This window comes from Phocoena sinus, chromosome 6 (assembly GCF_008692025.1).
Source record: "Phocoena sinus isolate mPhoSin1 chromosome 6, mPhoSin1.pri, whole genome shotgun sequence".
NCBI lineage: Eukaryota > Metazoa > Chordata > Mammalia > Artiodactyla > Phocoenidae > Phocoena > Phocoena sinus.
The window spans coordinates 86,885,820-86,906,075 of NC_045768.1; the positions used below are offsets into that span (position 1 = coordinate 86,885,820).

General features: G+C 49.1%; 1 protein-coding gene across 6 annotated transcripts in view; it reads left to right on the forward strand.

Annotated features, from left to right (window-relative positions):
* Window positions 1-20,256, forward strand: part of AOPEP (aminopeptidase O (putative)) — a 371,738-nt gene that overhangs the window by 342,946 nt on the left and 8,536 nt on the right. For 2 of the 6 annotated variants that reach the window (XM_032636443.1, XM_032636441.1), the window contains exons 15-17: window positions 11,290-11,376; window positions 13,248-13,392; window positions 16,511-17,737. In XM_032636443.1, the coding sequence (XP_032492334.1) occupies window positions 11,290-11,376; window positions 13,248-13,388 (228 nt within the window). In that variant the 3' untranslated portion in view covers window positions 13,389-13,392; window positions 16,511-17,737. Of the gene's footprint in view, window positions 1-11,289; window positions 11,377-13,247; window positions 17,738-20,256 lie in introns of those variants that run through there. The other 4 variants (XM_032636437.1, XM_032636439.1, XM_032636440.1 and 1 more) reach the window with 3 other exon arrangements.

Sequence of the window (20,256 nt, forward strand, 5' to 3'; positions counted from 1 at the left end):
CCAGTCTGTGTCTTTTGGTTGAACACAAGACCAAATGGTAATCCATTTACATTTAAGGTAATTATTGATATGTATGTTTGTATTACCATTTTCTTAATTGTTTTGGGTTTGTTTTTGCAGGTCTTTTCCATCTCTTGTGTTTCCTGCCTAGAGAAGTTCCTTTAGCATTTGTTGTAAAGCTGGTTTGGTGGTGCTGAATTCTCTTAACTTTTGCTTGTCTGTAAAGGTTTTAATTTCTCCATCGAATCTGAATGAGATCCTTGCTGGGTAGAGTAATCTTGGTTGTAGGTTTTTCCCTTCCATCACTTTAAATATGTCCTGCCACTGCCTTCTGGCTTGCAGAGTTTCTGCTGAAAGATCAGCTGTTAACCTGATGGGGATTCCTTTGTGTGTTATTTGTTGCTTTCTTCCCTTGCTGCTTTTAATATGTTTTCTTTGTATTTAAGTTTTGATAGTTTGATTAACGTGAGTCTTGGCATGTTTCTCCTTGGATTTATCCTGCATGGGGCTCTCTGAACTACCTGGACTTGATTGACTGTTTCCTTTCCCATGTTAGGGAAGTTTTCAACTATAATATCTTCAAATATTTTCTCAGACTCTTTCTTTTTCTCTTCTAATGGGCCCAACTGTAATTCGAAAGTTGGTGCGTTTAATGTTGTCCCGGAGGTCTCTGAGACTGTCCTCAATTCTTTTCATTCTTTTTTCTTTATTCTGCTCTGTGGTAGTTATTTCCACTATTTTATCTTCCAGGTCACTTATCCGTTCTTCTGCCTCAGTTATTCTGCTATTGATTCCTTCTAGAGAATTTTAAATTTCATTTATTGTGTTGTTCATCATTGATTGCTCTTTAGTTTTTCTAGGTCCTTGTTAAACGTTTCTTGTATTTTCTCCATTCTACTTCCAAGGTTTTGCATCATCTTTACTATCATTACTCTGAGTTCTTTTTCAGGTAGACTGCCTATTTCCTCTTCATTTGTTTGGTCTGGTGGGTTTTTACTACCTTGCTCCTTCATCTGCTGCACATTTCTCTGTCTTCTCATTTTGCTTAACTTACCGTGTTTGGGGTCTCCTTTTCGCAGGGTGCAGGTTCGTAGTTCCCATTGCTTTTGGTGTCTGCTCTCAGTGGTTAAGGTTGTTTCAGTGGCTTGTATAGGCTTCCTGGTGGAGTGGACTGGTGCCTGTGTTCTGGAGGGTGGGGCTGGATCTTGTCTTTCTGGTGGGCAGGGCTGCATCCGGTGGTGTGTTTTGGGGTGTCTGTGAACTTAGTATGATTTGGGGCAGCCTTTCTGCTAATGGATGGGGTTGTGTTGCTGTCTTGCTAGTTCTTTGGCATGGGGCATCCAGCACTGGAGCTTGCTGACCATTGGGTGGAGCTGGGTCTTAGCGTTGATCATAACTTCCCAACCTCCAGAATTTTTGTTCAGCCTGTTCATCCATGCGTTTACTTCTGTCGGCAGTACTGGAAATGCACAGGAGTAAACAGGAAAATCCGAATTACTTTCTGGAAAACTGGAAGTAAGATGACTCGGGAGTGACAAGACACAAAGTACAGTGGGTGGCGGTGAAAGAAAGCCAGGGGTAGGAGGTGGCTGAGGCGTGGAGCAGCGCCCTAGGGGAGTGGCAACTTCCCACAGGGACCCCTGCCTTTAGAGCATCCTCTTCCAGGCATCGACGCTCCACGGGGCCCCTCTCGTTGTGGTTTTGATTTTCATTTCCCTATTAACTAATTATGGTCAGCATCTTTTCATCTGTTTATTGGCCACTTATACATCTTTGGAAAAATACCTAGTCAGATATTTTGCTCATTTTTAAACAGGTTTTTCTTTTTATTATTGAATTATAGTAGTTTGTATATTTTAGATACAAGATCCTTATCAGGTATCTGACTTGCAGAAATATTCTCTCATTTTCTTAGGTTGTCTTTTCACGTTCTTGAAAGTGTCCTTTGAAGCACAGACGTTTTAATTTTGAAGCCATCCGATTCACCTGTATTTTCTTATTTTGCTTGTGCTTTTGGTGTCAAATCTAGGAAACCAGTGCCTAATCCAATGTCTAGAAGATTTATGTCTGTGTTTTCTTCTAAGAGTTTTATAGTTTTAGCTCTTACATTTAAGTCTTTGGGTTTAATTTTTAAAGTTCATTTCTCTAGCTTCTGTAAGGAAGGTATTGGAAGAAATAACCACTAAGAAGAAACAGGGAAGGGAGGGTTGAATTTTTTCATGGAACATGTGGTAAGGCTGGAAATCGACTGAGCTTAGGCTGTCCCGTTCAGCAGTTGGTGTCTTTTCTTCCTTTGTCTCTTAGTTTGAGTGGCCCTTTCTCAGGGAGTCTCCTGACTACATCCCTGGGTCACTCCCATTGCCCTCATTGCACCCTGTTATCTCCTGTCAGGGCGTTTGTCACTAACATGAGTCTGCTTCTGCCTGTTTACTGGATTTTTCTTAGACTTTCTACTGAACTATAAGCTCAAAGAGGGCAGGATCTTGTCTGTTTTATTCACCACTTCATCCTTAATACCCAGTACTTATTTTTTTGGAGAATGACATTTCCTCTATCTCCAGGTATTCTGGAATAGAGTGACTAGTATATGACAGGATAAGGTGATTGGATAACTAAAGCTATAGGGAAACACCTTCAGGAGGGAGCGAACCTTTTTGGCAGACTTGGTGAGGCCCTCCGGAGTCAGTCATGTCTGCCCCTGAGGCAATGGAGAGAAAGCACGGGTGTCCCTTCAGAGCTTCTCAGAGGAAGTAACCCATGGTCAGTTTTCTGCCAACAGTAAAAGTCCTTTTTTTAGCAAAGGCCACGTGTCGTGTGTTAATGAAATGAGGAAAGGAGGTGGAATTCCATATTGGAATGCTTTACCATTTAGTGTGCCGTTTTGATAGGGAGGGAAGGCTCACTGTGCTGTATTTCAGGGTGGACTCAACATGGGCTACTGAGTTCTACTTTTTGGAGCCAGCTGCCTTGAATAGCTTTAATGTCATTAATTGAAATAGTATATACATAGGAGAAGGGAGAAAGGTTGGAATTTGCCTGAGAGAACATATAAAACTTGATGTTTGTCATCACCTTTGACCCTCACCGTCACTCTCCATGTGCACCCGTGCTGTGATGATCCTGATAGCAGGTTTGGACGATCCCTGTTTTGCACGTTGCCACAGCTCTAGTTATAACTGGTAAAACCCGTTATTACCGGCTATAACCAGTTAACATAGAGCGGAGAGTTGTAGGGTCTGACTCAAGCAAGGTTAGCAAGAGCCCTTGCAAAAGAGCTGAGAGCCTCCGCTGCCTCATTTGTTGTCTTAACTTCAGGGTGAAGGGGGTTTACTAGCCTGGCTTTGTGGCAGTACACAGAGCAACTTTTCATTCCCTTTAGTTAAAACAGTGTTAAGATCTCAGCCCTTTGAGAGTAAGGAGCTGTAAGGCGAGAGAGAGAAGGAGAAGAGAAGTGTTGGAAATCTTTATGTGACAGCTGTACACTCAACTGTGCTCTCATCTTTTCTTACGAGGATGAGTAGGTGAGACATCCTGGACCGTTACAGATGCCCCTAAACGAAATACCTGCTGGAAAGGCTGTCTGTTCTGGAGCTGCTCTAGGAAGGCCTCCCCACGCCCAGGCTGCCAGGCAGGCTTCCCTCACCAGCAGTAAACCCACTTTAAAGCAACGTTAAGTCTAATTTAAGGACGCACATTTAAAAAGGAGGTTTGTTTATTGCAGCGTTAGACTTATTAACTCGCAAAAGCCATGAGCCTTGGTCTTTCTGTTTACAGATTATAAAATGGAACTCAAAATGAGGTTTAATGGGCTTCCCAGATCGTGTTCCCTGGACAGACTTTTTTTCCCCTTCAACAGTAAATTCTGAAATCAAAAGGACTTAAAAAGAGGAGTGCTTCCTGTCATAAATGGGATGGGTGGCATTCTTCAAAGCATTTTACAGCTTCCAACTGTGCATTATAATTTCAAAGTAGCTGAAAAGCATTCTGAGTTTTTTTAAATGGTACGTTTATTCAGAAACATTTATTAAGCAGCTACTTATGTGCCAGGCATTGAGACAGGGCCTGGAGATAGGCTCCCAGGCCCATGAAGGCTCCCAGGCCCATGCTCTCACTGAGTTTGCACTTTATTGTTAGTAAAGACATAAACTACTGAATAAGGAGACAGCAGTTTCAAAGAACATTGGGCTGGAGAGGATGTAAGACACAGCTCTGAGAGAGTGACCCATGGGGAAGCGGGTGGAGCTGAGGAATTCTGGGCCCCAGAGGTGAGTTAAGGGATGTGGGCATATCAATATCAGGTCATTCCACTAACCTAGGGTGTGCTGGATGAGGTGGGGCCACAGCAGTGCCATCTAGTGTCACAGCAGATGTCCTTGACCTCTGTTGACTTGACCCCTCATAGCCTTCTTGGTAAAAAGCTAAAGGCTATAAACACACTTTGGGACTTTCTGGGACACAGTTGATTGAAATGGACTTTCTGGCATCGTCAGAGGATTGAAAGACTAATGGAACTGTAGTATATTAATAAGGGGGTGCCCTGCAGTTGTTACCACGTTAAAGTATATGGGCCACACTAAGCTAGTAAATCCAGCGGCAGCAAATGGAGAATAAGGAAAAACACAAAATAATATATCCATGTTGTTTATATGTAAAGCTATCCGTTTATAACTTTTACTATTCAAAAATAAAGCAAGGGAAGCAGCTTTGTGGAGGAGCCACAGGTGCTTTTTCAGGCGTGGCAGTGAGTATGCACCAAAACAAACCCCGGCTCCACGCTTGCAGTGACAGAAGCGACCCAGCTGATTTTCTGAGTCCGACCTTGACTGTGTAGTGTGCTTTGTTGACGGCACAGTGGCTAGCAGAACCAAGCTTGGGGTGTTGGCCAAGCTGTTAACGCTGAGCTGGTTCTGTCTAACCCTGCAGCGCGTCTGCTCAGCCTCTGTGACTCCACTTACTCTTCAGGCAGTTAGGCTTCTGTGAGACCCTGCTTTGCAGACTCTACCTCGAAGGAACCCAGCCCCCCACACCCCCCAACCAAGGGAGTTTAGTGTTTAAGATGTGTTCTACCAGACTGATTTAAACTGTTTGAATAACCCACGTATGTTTTTCTCCCTAATATGTCTTTATGTGTACTGGAATTACAGATTACATTTTTATTAAAAGAAGAATTATGTTTAAGGAAAGTCTGAAAACTCCTTTGGAAAATTAGTCCATAAGATAATAAGCAGCTTGTGGGGGAGCATTCTCATGTAAGAATTATTTCTTTGAAGTAGCTTCACGGAGAACACACTAAAATTGAAGACAAAAAAAAAAAAAAAGAAATGAGATAAAAGGTATAAGAAGAGCATTGAGAATTGTAAAGTGTTAATGAACACAGGGTCTGGGGTGTATAGTGATTTGCAGAGGAAGCGTCTGGTCAGCGAGGGAGATTGGGAGTGACCTCGTGGAGGGGATTATTCTTCTTAAAGTTCGCATTTCCTCAGTGTTGGATCCCCTACCCACAAGTGGCGCCTTGCATTCATGCTGGGCTGTAGGCCAAGAGGTGCTCTGTTTCCGAACGAATGCCAGAGCAGGTTTTTCGGCACAGAGGAGTGCAGTCCACGGAGGAAAGCAAAGTCCCCACATTCAAGAACACCCTAGATTTCCTGGCAGAATGGGCAGAAGCTCGCCGGAGCCAGCTGGGGAGGGCCTCCCAGCTCTGTGTTCTCTGGCATCGTGCTGGTGGATTTGGGGGGTTAGCACATCACTCGGGCAGCCTAAGGCGTGGGCTTCCTTTGCAGATTAAGGGTCAGCAAACTAGAGCTGGCTGGTCCAGCCCACTGCCCTTTTTTTGGTAAATAAAGTTTTATCTGAAGATAGCCACGCTATCTAGGGCTGCTCTTGTGATACAAGGGCAAATGGGGTGAGAAGCCATAAATGCTCACTGTGTATAGCCCTTGACAGAAAAAATTGGCAACCCCTGTTCTAGAGTTTAATAGGAGTTGGTTCTGGATGCATTAAAATTCTCAGATTGAAGAGGTTGGGGGGCTGGTCTTTTAGCAGTTTTTCTTTCCTTTTCCAGGAGGGAACAATTAATAAATGAGAGGTACGTGTGGTTATATCACAGAGGTGCCCAGTGGATCGTGGGACTTGTCCCTGAATCTGAGCTGTGGTTTGACCCTACAAGGCAGGTCCCGCTTTTCCAGCACTGCTGGAAGTCAGAGAGGCCGGCCAGAAGTCGTTCAGTTTGCCTGAACCTCTTGGGTAGTGATAGTTATGTTCTTGAAATGGTAGAAGTGCCATGTGCCTGAAGCTGATGCTGGGGCAAGGCTGTCTTTACAGACGGGTTTGGAAAATTCCCAGGCGCCTGGCCCCTGGGTATACTTCCCCGAGGGTGGATGGTAAGTACCAGCTCGCCCAGGCCTCGAGGAGGCCCCTCCCTGAAGGAGGCCCTGCTTCCTCTGCGGTTCCCGCTGGCGCTGGTGTCTCAGAGTCCTGAGGCTAGGCGCAGGGCGGGCCGGCTCTTCTTCCTCGGCTGTGTTGTCCCATCCACTCCCTCCCACTTCCCACTCCCTGCCAGTGCCTTCCCTCCTCAACACCCACCTGACAGGCACCTTGCTCCTTTGGTTTTCACCAGTTAACAAACATTTCCTTGGAGTTGATACTATCAAGTTTTTATAAATTCAAGAAATAGAACTTTTGAAGTGGAAATGAAAGCCAGAAACATGCTACACCTGCTAAGAAGACAAGCACTTACTGTGTGGGAGTCACAATCCTAACGCTTGCTGCAGTGACCTGGGGCAGTTCCCACAGCAGCCCAGGGGCAGAGGCTCTTCTAGCCCCCGCCCTGGGGAGACTGCTCTGGATCAGGACCCAGTGGGTCATGAAATCAGTTTAGTAGGTTGCCAGCCAGCATAAGGAAAGAAGAACGGTAACTATCAGCAGTTGCATATAGTGAGGGAAAGTATTAAAAAGGAAACTTGTTTCGATGTTTGTGTGTGTGTGTGCGTGCACATACACATGTATACATATCACGTGCAAAATATGTTTTGTATACCCAGGACACATGTCTGCTCAGGTCTCCCAGGTGGCTCGGGCCTGTTACCACCGATACACTCCATCCTCCCGGTGGAGTCCCTGCTGTGGGTCGGGGGTCCCCCATCTTGGAGCAGTTACAGTTACATGAATTATAGGAGGGTTTGAATGTCCTATCACCAAACGTGGGTCTGACATGAATGGGCTTCTGCAGCCTTACCCTTCCTTCTTCCTGCCCCCAATTCTGAGACCCTCCCATGTGCACCCAGCCCCAAAGAACCATTGCATTAGTGGGCACTCCTGGGAGAGCATTGATATCTGCGTGCTCCTCACCCTCTGTTCATGGAGGCTTTGGAAAATTCATTTCCAAGGGTGTAAATTAGCACTGCCAATTTAAAACCTACCCGTGCACTTGAGGGAACCACCCACATCATTTATCTGTTCAATGTCCCTTAAGCAGAACACTTTGAAAAGTGTTCGAATTAGTCCAACTAATTTTTGTTGGACGAGAGTATAATGGGTGCACACCTGTGTGTGCACATCTTCATCGTGGCAAGAGTCAGGGACCCACGTTCCCTTTCTTCATCATCATCATCCCCCCTCATTCCTGTGCCAGGGACTGCTAAATGCTTTGCTTGTGTTATGGAACCTTCAGCGTGGTGTGGGTGGTGGATGTGCTCCTGTCCTGGCAGGAGGTGGGCCAGACCATCTGCTGTCTGCACTGAAGACTCAGTGAGGAAAAGATGGGCACGTGCTCCAGAGGCAAGGCTTCCGGTGCCCTGCGACACCACACGCTCTGGGGCGGCTGGAACGAGGGTGCTGTGCTCCAGGTCCTCCGACCCTGCTGTTCGCCGCCACGGGCAGCTCTGCCTCTTCCCACTCCTGAAACGTCCCTTTTCTGATTTTCTCGAGATTTCTCATTCTTTTTCTGCCCGCTCCCCCTTCCCTCGCCCTTGCCCCTTACCTGTCTGTGGCGTGACCGCGTTGCTGGAATTCAGGGCTGAGGTTTGCTGGCTCGAGGCTTTCAGGTGATTCCTAGCATGAGTTTGGAATGACTTTAAGAATCTGAGTCACCGTTGAAAAAGTCATTAAATTATTTTTCTCTCTCTTGAGACATTGCAGAATAATGTGAATATTCAAAGTGTAAGTATTGATTGGTTTTAGCGTAATGTATACACCCGTGAAACGCTGACGCTAAATGAACGGAGTCAAGAGGCCATAGACGCTTGTGGAAGGCCTGCCAGGCCCAGGTGTTCCCACAGATGTATTTATGTGGTGGCGTTTGTTTACTTTTCACCTCACTGAGGACGTTAAAAGACAAGGTGACCACTACCACCATTAACTAATTAATTAATTAGAAAATAAAGAAGAGCAGATCTGCAGAACAGACAGCCTTCTTCTTAGAGACCTGCCCCTGCTTCTGAATTCTCGGATGCTCCCCAGCACCGGGAACTTCACTCTCCTCCATTATCAACAGAGGAAGGAGCCAGATGCAAGCGTGGTGACCTCTGTCAGGAATTTTTTTTTTTTAAGTTTCTCAGTGATCTGGAGAAAGGAGGTATTCCATCAGCGCCCACCGTGGAAATATTGCCGGGAGAAATTGTGACAAATGTCACTTTGCTGCCAGCTTTTCGGGAAGAGCCCCGTTCCAGGTGTGACAGGTGGCCTTGCGAATTGTGGGTACTGGACAGTTTAGAGGATAAAAGATAAACATTTTCTTTGTTTCTCAAAGAAATGCGAAGAGAAGTCAAAACCCTGGGCACAAGCAAGAGATATCTGTTGGGCCTTCAGCCTCACACAGCATCTCTGTGATGTCTTTTAAACATCCTGTCATTGAAAATTTGAAATATGTTTAATTCTTTTTTAATGAAAAGGCTTGTTGTTTTTTCTGCTCTTTGTGGGGTGGAGAGAGGGGTTGGTCTGTATTTCCTGGATGCCATGTTAGCCTTCAGGGGTCAGAAGACTAGATCTCTTATTAATTGTGACAACTAACTATTTTTAACAGTAGGAGAAGTGGAAATGCTGACTTCATATTGGTTGTGAAAGAGCCTCTTTCACTCAGCTCAGCTCCTGGATCTTCTTCCAGTCGTTGTAGTGGGACCGACCCTGCCTTTTGCCCCTCTGTGGACCTTATCCTACTAGGAAACAGACCCTAATTTATGCTTTGTTATTTCTGTATGTGTAAATAAGATGAAGGAGAGCACAGGGAGAAAAAACAATGGGAGGCCAATAATACCTCCATTCTCAAAATCAGGTCTAAAAAAATATAGTGTCCCCAAGTTTTGGAGTGATAAACAACTGTCCTTGTCAAAGGCTTGGTGTGATCAGGTTGCAAAATCTAAGTCGTTAGGTCACCGTCAGGCTGACAAGAGTTCTCTTATACTTGTCTCTCCTAAAAGCTGGTACAGCTGTCCCCCTGTGCAGTGGTGAGAAGTGAGAGCAGATGGCCCCAGTCCCCTGACTCTCATGCCGCATGGCGGACATCCCACCGGGCCACACTGACTTGCCGGGGCCTTCTCCTTTCACAGAGCTCGCAAACAAAAAGACACAGCACATCCACTGGTGCGTGGGTGCGACTGGTGGTTTCTGTGAGTTGCGACAGAAACGAGAAATGGAGGCATCCAAGGGCCCCATCTGGGTTCTGTCCGGTGCTCAGCCTTTGGTACTCAAACCAAAGCACGAGAGCGGGGATTTGGTTGTTCTGGTCACAACTTCTCTGGTTGGTGCAGTATCTGAGCTCTGTTCAGTTGTTCTTCTGCTCCAGATATTTTAAGGGCTACCCTTTCCCTTTTATGGTATTAATTTCTGTTGGCTATGTAGGAAAGAGAACATTTTGTTGAAGGTAGAAAGATTTCCAAGACCTGTCCAGCCCAACCTGCTTCCCTTTTGCTGTGATGATCCAAGGCTATTAGCTCATTTCCATGTGCCTCTGAAATTCCTTCATGAATGTAAAAAGTTTGTCGGCATCCTTTTCTTGGAAGTTCAAAGGGCCTGGCTGCCTGTAAGCAAAGGGCCCACCACCAGAACCCCCTCATGTCTCAGAGTGCACTGTAGCTTAGGGGAAGGATTCTTCCCAAAAGATTTTTTCTTTACTTCATTCCTAATTGTTTGTGTGTAAATCCACTTATGGTGGATTAAAGAAGAGATCCGGCCATCAGTGGGTAATGATATAATTTACAGGGGCCCCAGCCAGAATGTTGAAATGGCTTACATTCTACTATTGCCACAAATGGATTACTATAAAGGGTCTCCCTCTTTCAAAGGCAGTAAAAACAAAGAGTGACGGAAGGAGGCTTTTTCATTTTTTAAATGCACATAATCACTTCCATGTATGGCTAGTGTTGAACCAATAATGGAATATAAAATGGTGGACTGCTCACCGGATTTAATTGCGAGGGCTTTAATAAAGCAGTAGAAAACGGCCCAGGACTGAATTCTTAAACCAAATGTAGGTAGCATCTCCACGTAAAGAATGTGTCTGAAGTGCCTAGAGATGGGGGGTGGTGCAAGACTGCCTCTTAACCGCAGACGCAGCCAGTGCTGGGATCCAGCTCCCCTATTGTCTGTAGGGTTTGGGGGAGGGTTTCCTGGCAAATTCCTGCTTGTAAACCTTGTGTCACGTATCTTTACTAAAGGGCACCCACATTTAGCTTGTCTGTTTTCAGTAGGTCGTGCAGACCTGCAGCACACACTCGTGGGCATGTGGCAGGATCTGCCCGCATCAGGGTGGGCTGCTCCCCTTCCTTCCCCTCCGGCAGGCACCCTGAGCTCCTCAGAGGGTGCGCTTTGCCTCTCAGGAATGTGGAGAGCAGTGTCTCCCTCCTTTTACTGTGTTTATTGTTGCAATCACCAGCACTGAACCAAATCGGCTATTGCAGGAAATTGAGTAGTTGTGGTTTATAAAGGAAACCTTCGTTGACAGCGTCCTGCAGGGCAGAGCACCAGCCTGGCTGCCTGGGGATGTGTGTTTAATTTCCCGGTTACGTTTTGCATTTACCTATTATCTTGCAAAATTGTCTTTTAAAACATCAAAATACCTAAGTGAAACACGCAGCGTCTTCCCCTAAAGTTGACTGGCAGCCCTCCTCACGAAGGGACCTCATGGTTCCTTCCTTCGTAAAAGAAATGAAGTTAAAATGAAATTTAAAAGCGTCAGCAACGTTCATACACTTCAGAGAGTAACTTTTTCTAACAGGAAAAGCTCTCCATCATTAAACTTGTTAGGCCAAGGAAACCTACCAGTGTTTTGCTTACCGGATCTTCTCCTTTCTTCAGGTTCGCCATCGATGGTGTGAACTTGTCGTTAAACACAAATACACAGAAGCGTACAGGAACGTGGAGAGGTTCCTTCAGGAGGATCAGGTAAGTTTCCGTTTTCAGCAGCTGGGGATTCTACAAATGCTGCCCCCTGACTACGCAGTAGACGTAACACGGGCACCCAAGCTGTCGACATCTCTATTTAAATAACAAATATTTAAACATTTTTCAAGGATTTTAAAGAGTTGTTAGGTGCTTACCTACCAAACTTTTGAGCTGATTTTTTTCCTCTGTCTTTGTATCCCATTGAATCATGTCCCTTAGAAGCTCCCTTGGTTTGACGTAACTGTGGCCCACCGCCGTTACCCAATGAAGCATGGGCAGACCTTGTGAGCTTTCTTCATCTTTGAACCTCAGATTCATTAGGTCAGGGTTGTGGCTTAGTGATGCCATGGTGTGTACCTGTGCCTTCAGCGGCCCTCACTTAAAGTATGTATGAAGATTAGACTGGGAGAGCCCCAGCTGGCTGGGACAGTCTGGTCTGTATCTGCACGTGCCACACCAAGGGGAACCCTGTGCTGAGATTCCTTCCCGTGAGAACTTTCCTCACTGTTCACCAGGGAAAGCGATCACCTTGCAAGGAGCCCACAGGAAGCACGTGCGTGCACGAACCCGTTGGAAGATGTTTTCCTTGCCGCCTCTGCTGGGCCGCAGCCTATGGGGGTCAGCACCCCGCCACACTGTGTCCCCCAGTGTGGCTGTCCATGGTGGCGCACGTGCCGTGGCTTCTGTCGGCTGCGGGAAGTTGGCTGCAGCTCGTTCCTGTTGGCGTGACCAGTGCATGCCTCTGAGTGAGCTTTCTGCCGGGCGCTGTGGGCTGCCAGGATGGAGCCATGTTTTGGTTGGGGTGGAGAGTTGGGGTAGGGGCAACAAAGGGACTTTTGAGAGGGCCTGAGTACAGGGAGCAGCCAGCAAGTGAGGGCTCGTTAATTCCCGCAAAGAAAAATACACGACTTTGTACCAGAAGAAATGTCACATTTGCACAGTGGAGCAAGAGGTGTTTGGAAACAGAGAGGGGAGTATAAGGACAAAATGTAAGAGCAACTTAAGGCCTGTTCTGAAAAGCAAAATTAACTGCAGTATATTTGGAACCATGATCTTTGCCAGATAAGGATTACCATCAGCTTTTTCAGGAAAGAATTTTTGAACCCCTAACCACCGAGTTTTCATTTTTGCGCTGTATTTGAGATCCTTCTTTTAATTTGCTCCAGGAGAACGTAATCTGTAGCATAACTAAGCTTAGAACAAGGGAGAAGGCGGAACCAAGTGGATCTTTTGGTTTTCCAGAACATAACTGGCTGTTTTTAAAACTGTAGGAAAAATGCAGATGTGAGTCATTGTTCTCGAAACAGAAGAGCCAGTGTTTGCCGCGGTAGCAGGGCCCGCTGAAGGGAGCTGGCAGGCTGGGCCGGAGCAACAGGCATCTTCCAGGGCGGCCCGATGGCTCTCCCCACCCATGGCGCCATGTGACGGGGTGGTCTTCGTTCCCCAGCTGTGCTAGGCACACACTTTCCTAGGAAGATGGCCTGTGTCTGTGTGACATACACACGGCGCCTCGGGTGCTTCTTTCAGCTGCGGGGGTTTCCACGGGGGTCAGTCACCATGGGAACCTCCCTGTCCTCGTCAGCTATCACTAGAGAAATGCTCGCAGTGTCGTCAGTTCAACCACCAGGGTCTGTTGACGGAACTGATAGCCAAGAATTCCTTGGGGGTTGCAGCGAGAAGAACAAGAAAGAGAAGGGGGTCGAAAACTGCAGGTTCCTGAAGTACGGCTGTTCAGTCGTCTGTCTTTTCTAGGGTCTTTGTAACTTCCAGACCAGCAAGTCCGTGCGGAACAAGCACAGACTGTGCACTCAAGCGCATGGGGACACATGATTGCCTTTTCTTCAGCTCTCTGGCCTCTGTGCCTTCCACAGGCCATGGGCATCTACCTCTACGGGGAGCTGATGGTGAGTGAGGATGCCCGGCAGCAGCATCTCGCCCGCAGGTGCTTCGAGCTGAGCAAGGAGCAGATGGACAGATCCTCAGCCGAGGTGGTGGCCGAGATGTTATATTAAAGAGGTGATTCTCTCTCTTTCCTTTCTCATTGCTCGGCGCTGAGATTCCTCTTAGGAGCTAAGTAAGCCAGTAAGCCAGGTGGTGAGCTGAGGGCAGCTTCCCTTAGGGTGCGGGGGCACCTCGTCTGGCCGAGCGGCCACTGGAAAGCCCGTGCCGCCCACCCCGGCGGAACATTCTTCCTCGGCGCCGTTTTTGGCCACTTCCGGTTTTGTTATTTGTGGGGAGGGAATTCGCAGGAGAACATCCTGAGCTGGTTAGAAGGTGCGCTGGAGAGCCTCGTGTAACCGTGAGCCGCGTCTTCAAGGGGAAGGCTGACGCGGGGGTGTGTGGTGGGCTCCCCACACCTTGAGCTGTGAGCAGCCGTGTGAGAGCTTGCGGTCCCTCGGGCTGTCCCCGCCTGGTGGGCGAGGCTGGCAGGTCCTTCCTCCCCGGTGTCCTGAATTTCTCCACATTGTGTGTCTGCTGGCAGGCGGGCAGGTTACCTCGAGTGGGAGTCCTAAATATTTAAACTGCTTCCTCTCTTAAATGTGCTTGGCACTGACCTGTTACGTTCACGTTTTAGCAGTATTTAACTGGATTTCTGCATTCTAAACGTGATTTAGCAATGGTACATAAAGTTTTGTAAGTAGAACTGTGGGATTATAAGTGTTTTGTTTTGTTTCTTTTTTTGGTCTACCGTCATTGCTCTGACTCTCTGGTTTGCTTTAAGGTTTTACATGATATTATAGGGTATGTCTAATTTTGTGTTTTTTAAAAACAGCATCAAATTTCAAGCATTTTTCATGTAATATAGCTTCTCTATAATTTTAATGGATATTTAATATTTTATGTTGATATTCTTAACCTATTGTGGGATATTTAGTTTGCTTCTAATGTTTTGCTCTTATAAAAACCCTTTCTGTCTAATATGTTTAACTGTCCTATTTATCTGAAAGAACTCTAATACTAAAGAGAGAAAGGTCTTCTAAAGTCCGGTTCTGTTCTTCCAGAAGAGTCAAGGAGCCATGCTGGCCAGGAAAGGAAGTATTGGGAATAATTGCCGCGATTGTGTATCTCGTAGCAGAGCAGCTACGTGCAGGCTTCCCCAGAGCTCCCCTGTGGCAGCTTCAGAGCCTGTTCAACGACGGGCCAGTTTAAAACACAGAACAGTTACACAGTTAGGTGTTGCCAACCTCATATAGTAATCAGTATAAATCGTATTTCTCTTCAGATTTTTAATTGCACGGAGAGTTTGTGTTTCTTGAAGTGTGTGAAACTACAGTGGTGCAGACTATGCCTTTGATGTTCCCTGGGTTCCAAATTGTGGAGAAACCACCGCGGGCTACACAGCTTTGGCATTTCTTCATTGTGATGTTTTTTGCCCCAAGCAGGCAAAGGAGTAGTCCCGGTCACAAGCCTGCTCTTTTCTCACCGCCCCTCTGTCCCTGCCCTTCTGGATGAACACAGGGTCATGTGCACACCCTTTCCCCCTGCTACCCCAGAACAGCTGGTCAGTGCATTTTTCATTTCATCTTCCAAAGCTGCACTGGCATTTGTATGGTCATCTGTGAGTCCTTCGATTTTTAAAAATTATACCCCTAGGGCACCCAGTAAATGAATAGTGAACAGAAATAAAACCCATTTGGTAGTGTAGCAGGCCTGGAGGTGGTGCTGTCACCTTGTGCCCGAGGAAGCTGGTGCGTGCGATGTGGGCAGCCCTGCGGCGCTGCCCCCAAGTGCTCTGGCTGCTTGGGTTCCTGGCATGCTGATTTGTGACTTAAGATTAAAATCACATTGCCAGGGATTACCACGCAACCACGACCCTGACTGCTCCTGCAGAAGCCATAGTTACTCTCTCTCTGCAGTTCGGGGAACAGATACATCTCATAGCTCCTCTCTGGAAACAGAAGAAGCCAACAGCCTTGGAAGATGCTCTCCAGCCCTTTCATTATGCCCAGCCGACGACCTCTCTGACGAGGTGCAGAGCTTAGCTGATTGGTGAACAGTGACTGGTTTCCGCTTTGTTCACAGTGGCTAAGTTCTGCACCTGAAGAGAAGGTGAGATGGGGACAGTTAAGTTGGAGCTGCCGGGGCAGAGGCCGCTGCTGAGCGGTCAGCTCGGGGACCGAGCACGATTCTGGAGGATGAGAGCCTGCCTGGCCCCAACGATGATGCACTTTGTCTTGTTACGAATGCAACGAACATACCAAAAGTCTACGGAAATATATAAATCCGCTAATTAGACGTCGGTGTCTGAAAGTTCAAATGTATTGAAAGCTGCAAAATTATTCTTTTAAAAATCTAAAACCCAGTGAATCACAAAAGTCGAGTAAGACCACGTCAGCAGTCGATGGCGTGTGAGTAGAGCTGGGTACTTTCACAGGAGACTCCCTGTTGTGATTTCCGAGCACGGTGAACTCTCTCTTGTATTTGCAGTCCAGGTTTCTGTGTCTTCTGCAGCCGCCCGCGGGACGAGGCCGAGTAAGCTCCCAGCTGAGGCACTGCTTCTCCGGACTGTCAGTTGGACCCGCCCTCCGGTGCCTACTGAGCTGATATCAGTTCTCATTTTACACACTGGCTCAGTTCAGCAGGAACAGGAGTCGAGCCCTAGAGCAAAGCCTTCCTGTCTGTGAGTGCCCGGAGGCTCGGGAGCTGGGGCTGCAGCCGCACGAAGACAGGCCCGAGCGTCCGCAGCAGAGCTGACCGGCGGCGGAGGCCCCTGCGTATGTGCCCTGTGTGTGGGTGTTGCTAGAGCTCTGCTGACATGACGGGAACGAACTTCCACCCATTGGCGCCACGCCTGCCACGCAGGCAGTGCATACCTCTGTCACGGTGTAGGACGGCCCGAAAGCAGTCGGAGTGAGTGCGGGGCTGAAACAGGCTGCCTTTCTAGTATCTGTCCTGTGAACGGAGCCCAAGTTATAGCCGCCGGCTTTCACAGCCCTGTGTGAGCAAAGCGAATGGCACATGGTGCAGCTGTAAAGCCCCTTTCGGGGCTGTGAGATGTGCCCTGGCCTCCTCCTGTCCTCCGCTCACGGCCCTCTCTCCAGAGCCGAGAGCAAAGGCACACACAAAGGTACTCGTTTACAAGAATTCCTCCGTTGTGACTGGGCAGTAAATTTTATTGCTGTTTCCTTTGCAGGAAAGATCACAGCGAGATTCTTTTTCATGCATCTACTCGTAGCCCTGGTGGGACCAGGATCACATTGACCCTGGACATCAAAGGAAGGATTATGGGGCTGCTAAAGCCATCAGCCGACAGCAGTGTGCACACCGTGGGGCGACCTTCCCAGAGGCCGTGGCCCTCACAGTGGAGCCCGTGTCAAAGGCACATCCTTGTAAACGGTCTCCACAGGGCTGTGTGATGCCTTTGTGCCCACCCTGGTTGTGCCACCTCAAGATCCTGAATCTGAATTGAGTCTCCCCTGTGAGTTCAGTGCAGTTTTCACACAAAGATGGAAGATACCTGAGGCCCGTCGGAAGACCTGCTGAACCTCCTCCATCCGTCCCTCAGCATGTGGATGTTTGTTTCTGTGCTTCCAGAAGGTCAGGGTTTCTGCGTACTGGGGCCACCTCTGCGGGATTACTTTGATTCATAGGTCCTGTATTTAGATTTTCCAAAATTTTAGTACCTTTTGGTAGAAGTACAGGATAACACTCGAAGATGTATTAATAATAAAATGTAATGGATTCGTTTTTTTTTTCTTCCTGTTTGCTTCCTAATTTAATACTGTTTTTGAAAAGGGAAAAAAAAAAACGTGGAAGAAGAGGGTAGTCTCCTCCTTCTGGTGTCATTCTTTTCTCACCTTACTGGTTTTCTCTGTAGTTTTCAAGGTGGTGTTGCTATTCCTGGGAGGACAGTGGGCCCCCTGCTCCTGATGGAGGCACCATCGGGCACCATGGGGTCTGTGGTGATGTCGCCTCTTTTCCCACAAATGTTTGAAGTTAAAAAAAAAATAATAATAAGCTTCTCAGGACTGTCCAAAGGGAAGGATGGCTTTAAAAGGCTCCAGAAGCCACAGTGGTTGGTGCAGTCACGTGATGGCGTGAGGCTGAGTGGAGCGGGAGTGAACTGAGCCACCTGCAGGGGCTGCGCTCGCGGGGCCGCGGACCCGCCGGTGGGGGGACGTGCGGCTCCACACAGCCCTTCGTTAGGAGCTCCTGACCTTCAGTGTTACTTAACAGTGACCGTCATTCCGGAGGGGTTCCTACGGGTTGGTTCTTTGCTGTTACGTGTGCTCTGCCTATGGTTGTATGTGCTTTGTTCACCATGTTGGTGGAAGAATAAAAATTCGGTTTTTAAATATGAAGAAATGTCAGGGCGCTGTTCTCTGTGAAGCCTTCGAATAAATGACTCTTTCTTCCTCTGGTCGGCCTGAGTCTGGTCCTTTGTGCGGCGGAGCAGGAAGCCCGGGCGCAGCCTGCCGCTCTGTGTACCGCAGGGGCTGCGGGTGACCAACCAGCCTGGTGGTTTGCTTTGGTCTTGTTTTTCCGAAAAGTTAAAGCCACGCTTTGTCATCTTTAGAAACTGCTGAGGCAGAGGTGAGCGGCCGCGTGAGTGGCTTCGCGCTAAGACGGCTGGTCCCCTGGCCCCGTGGCCGGGGGTCCCGCGCTGGCTCCGAGCTCGGGTCCGGCCCGCAGGCGGCCGGTCCTGGAGGGGCCATCGGGACCCGAGCGCCGCCTCGTCGGCTGTGGGTAGCTTGCCTTCCCGCCTGCAGGCTGGTGCTCTTGCAGGCGGGGCTGTGCCTGTGGTGAGGGAGGGGCGAGCGGCCTCCCTCCAGCTTCACCCCGCACCTGCTCCGTCCAGGCTCCGGGACTCCTGGGGCGGGTTCTCCGAGCTGGCCCACCGTACCTCCCGCTAGGGCTGCGGAGAGCATGCTGTGGAGGAGCCTGAGGCCAGGGCCTGGCAGGCGCTGCCGGGTTCCAGAGTGGCCACCAGTCAGTCAGAAGACAGGTGTGTAAAGCTAGCACTCTGCATTCTTACATGATTCATTTGTTTTGAAAAAAGTTTCACGTGGGTGATGGGCAGGTTCCCCAGGGCCCGTCATGGAACTTAGGCGGCTTTATCAGCACGACCCGGGCACCTCCCGAGGGATGCCTCAGTCCGGGGGGGGGTGTTTGCCGAGGGGCCAGGAGCCCCGGGGACACCTGCCCTCCCCAAGTTCCCCCTGTGGGTCAGGCCTGCACAGTGCTATCCCCAAGGTCATGTACTAAGCGACAGGCGGGGTTTCAGTGTGTCCACCTGGCTCCGTATTCTCCTCCCCCGAGTCCCTTTCAGGGTGTAGACTGTCTCTTCGGTAATAAACTCCTCAGGGATTCCTGGCCTTGTCCTTCAGCCAGAAGAGACTTGAGACACCTGCACTCCTCACCCAGTTTGCTATGAGCGGGGGGCCTGGCTGGGGCCCAGGGAGCACCTCAACTTGAATCTGGAACAGTTATATCCCCGCGGGGAAGTCTGGCACTTACTTTCTCAGGGGCACAACTTCTGATCTTTGCTGCCCCAGGAAGTATACCTTTCCAGCCTCAGTGTTCCCCCTGTCACGTTCCCAGGGTGAGCGGACGGGACGGCATGAGCTCTGCCCTCCAGGCCGAGTAGAGGAAATGAGCCGACAGGAGCCAGTCTGCTCACGAACAAGGGGATGCCTCCATCCGGAGGGGGGACCAGAGCACAGGAGGCGCCCAGCGTGAGCTTCCGTTGGTGCCCTGGTCTGGTGGAAGCGAGGAAGCCCCAGCCCGCGCCCCTTCTGCCGTTGCGTACGTCGGGCTCCGGACCGCCGGCGGCATTCCTGGCCGGCAGGGGCCAGTCGTGGGAGAGGACGGCTTGCTTTTTCAGCGCCATGGTCGGTCCAGAGCTGTTGGTGGGGTAACTCGGCCTGGTTTGCGGGCTTGTGAAACCCGGGTGAGAAGAGGAGATCTTGTTCCCTGAGCGAGTTAAGGGGTTAATTGCCAAGCGACTGTCCTCTCCCCGGAGAACAAAGGACTCCACAAATGGAGATGCTCCCCTACCCGTCCCCACGTGCCTGGTTGTCGGGACCCGAGGTCGGGGAGGAGATGGGAAAGAAGTCAAGAGAAGGGGTTCAGGTCTCTCTCTTGGCCTCTATTTTAGGATTAAAGGGTTTCAGGCACTTAGCTTTATTGGAATTTCACGTCAAAACATCGAAATTACAGTCTCCATCCCAAAAAAGGTACAGAGATGTCGTGTTAGGCAGAACCCAGTGCCCCAGTGGCAGCAACCAGAAATAGCAAACCTCATCCCTAACGTTAACCCATCGCTTTCAAATGAAGACCTCTAAAAGGTTTCAGGCAGGTATTTCCAATGCATTCTGGGTTTCCTGCAACTGGCCTGACTGCACGGACACTCAGCAAAGCCCCAAGCAGTGCCGTGGAGGCGGCTAGGCTGCCGTGCAGGGCAGTTTGCTCGCAAAGGGTTGCCTCGGCCACAGCCGGCCTCACCAAAGGCAGCGGTAACCCCCCAGACAGCTGGAAAGCAAAAGCTGAGTGACTCATCAAGGGCTAGTTGTTTTAGAGCATGATGCTCTTGGCCAGCCACCTCCTCTTTCTATGGATGGAGCCGGCTGGATGGGAGGGTGAGGCATGTGAAAAGGAATCCGCCCAGAACTTCTGCATGGCCGACCTGCCCTGCAAGTAAGCACAGTGTCCCACCATCTCCTGCCAAACAGAACTCTGGGTGTCCCAAGCCTGTGGCCTCCCTGGGGCGGCAGGCTGGCCACACCCCATTCCTGAGAAGTCAGCGAGGGAGATGCTCCCCCTGGCACTTGGCCACCAGGTTACAAGTGCCAGCAGGTGACAGGGCTTTGCTAGATGATTCTTTACAGCATCCCTTCCCCAGGGCACCTTGGACTGGACCACCTCAGGGTGCAGAGAGAG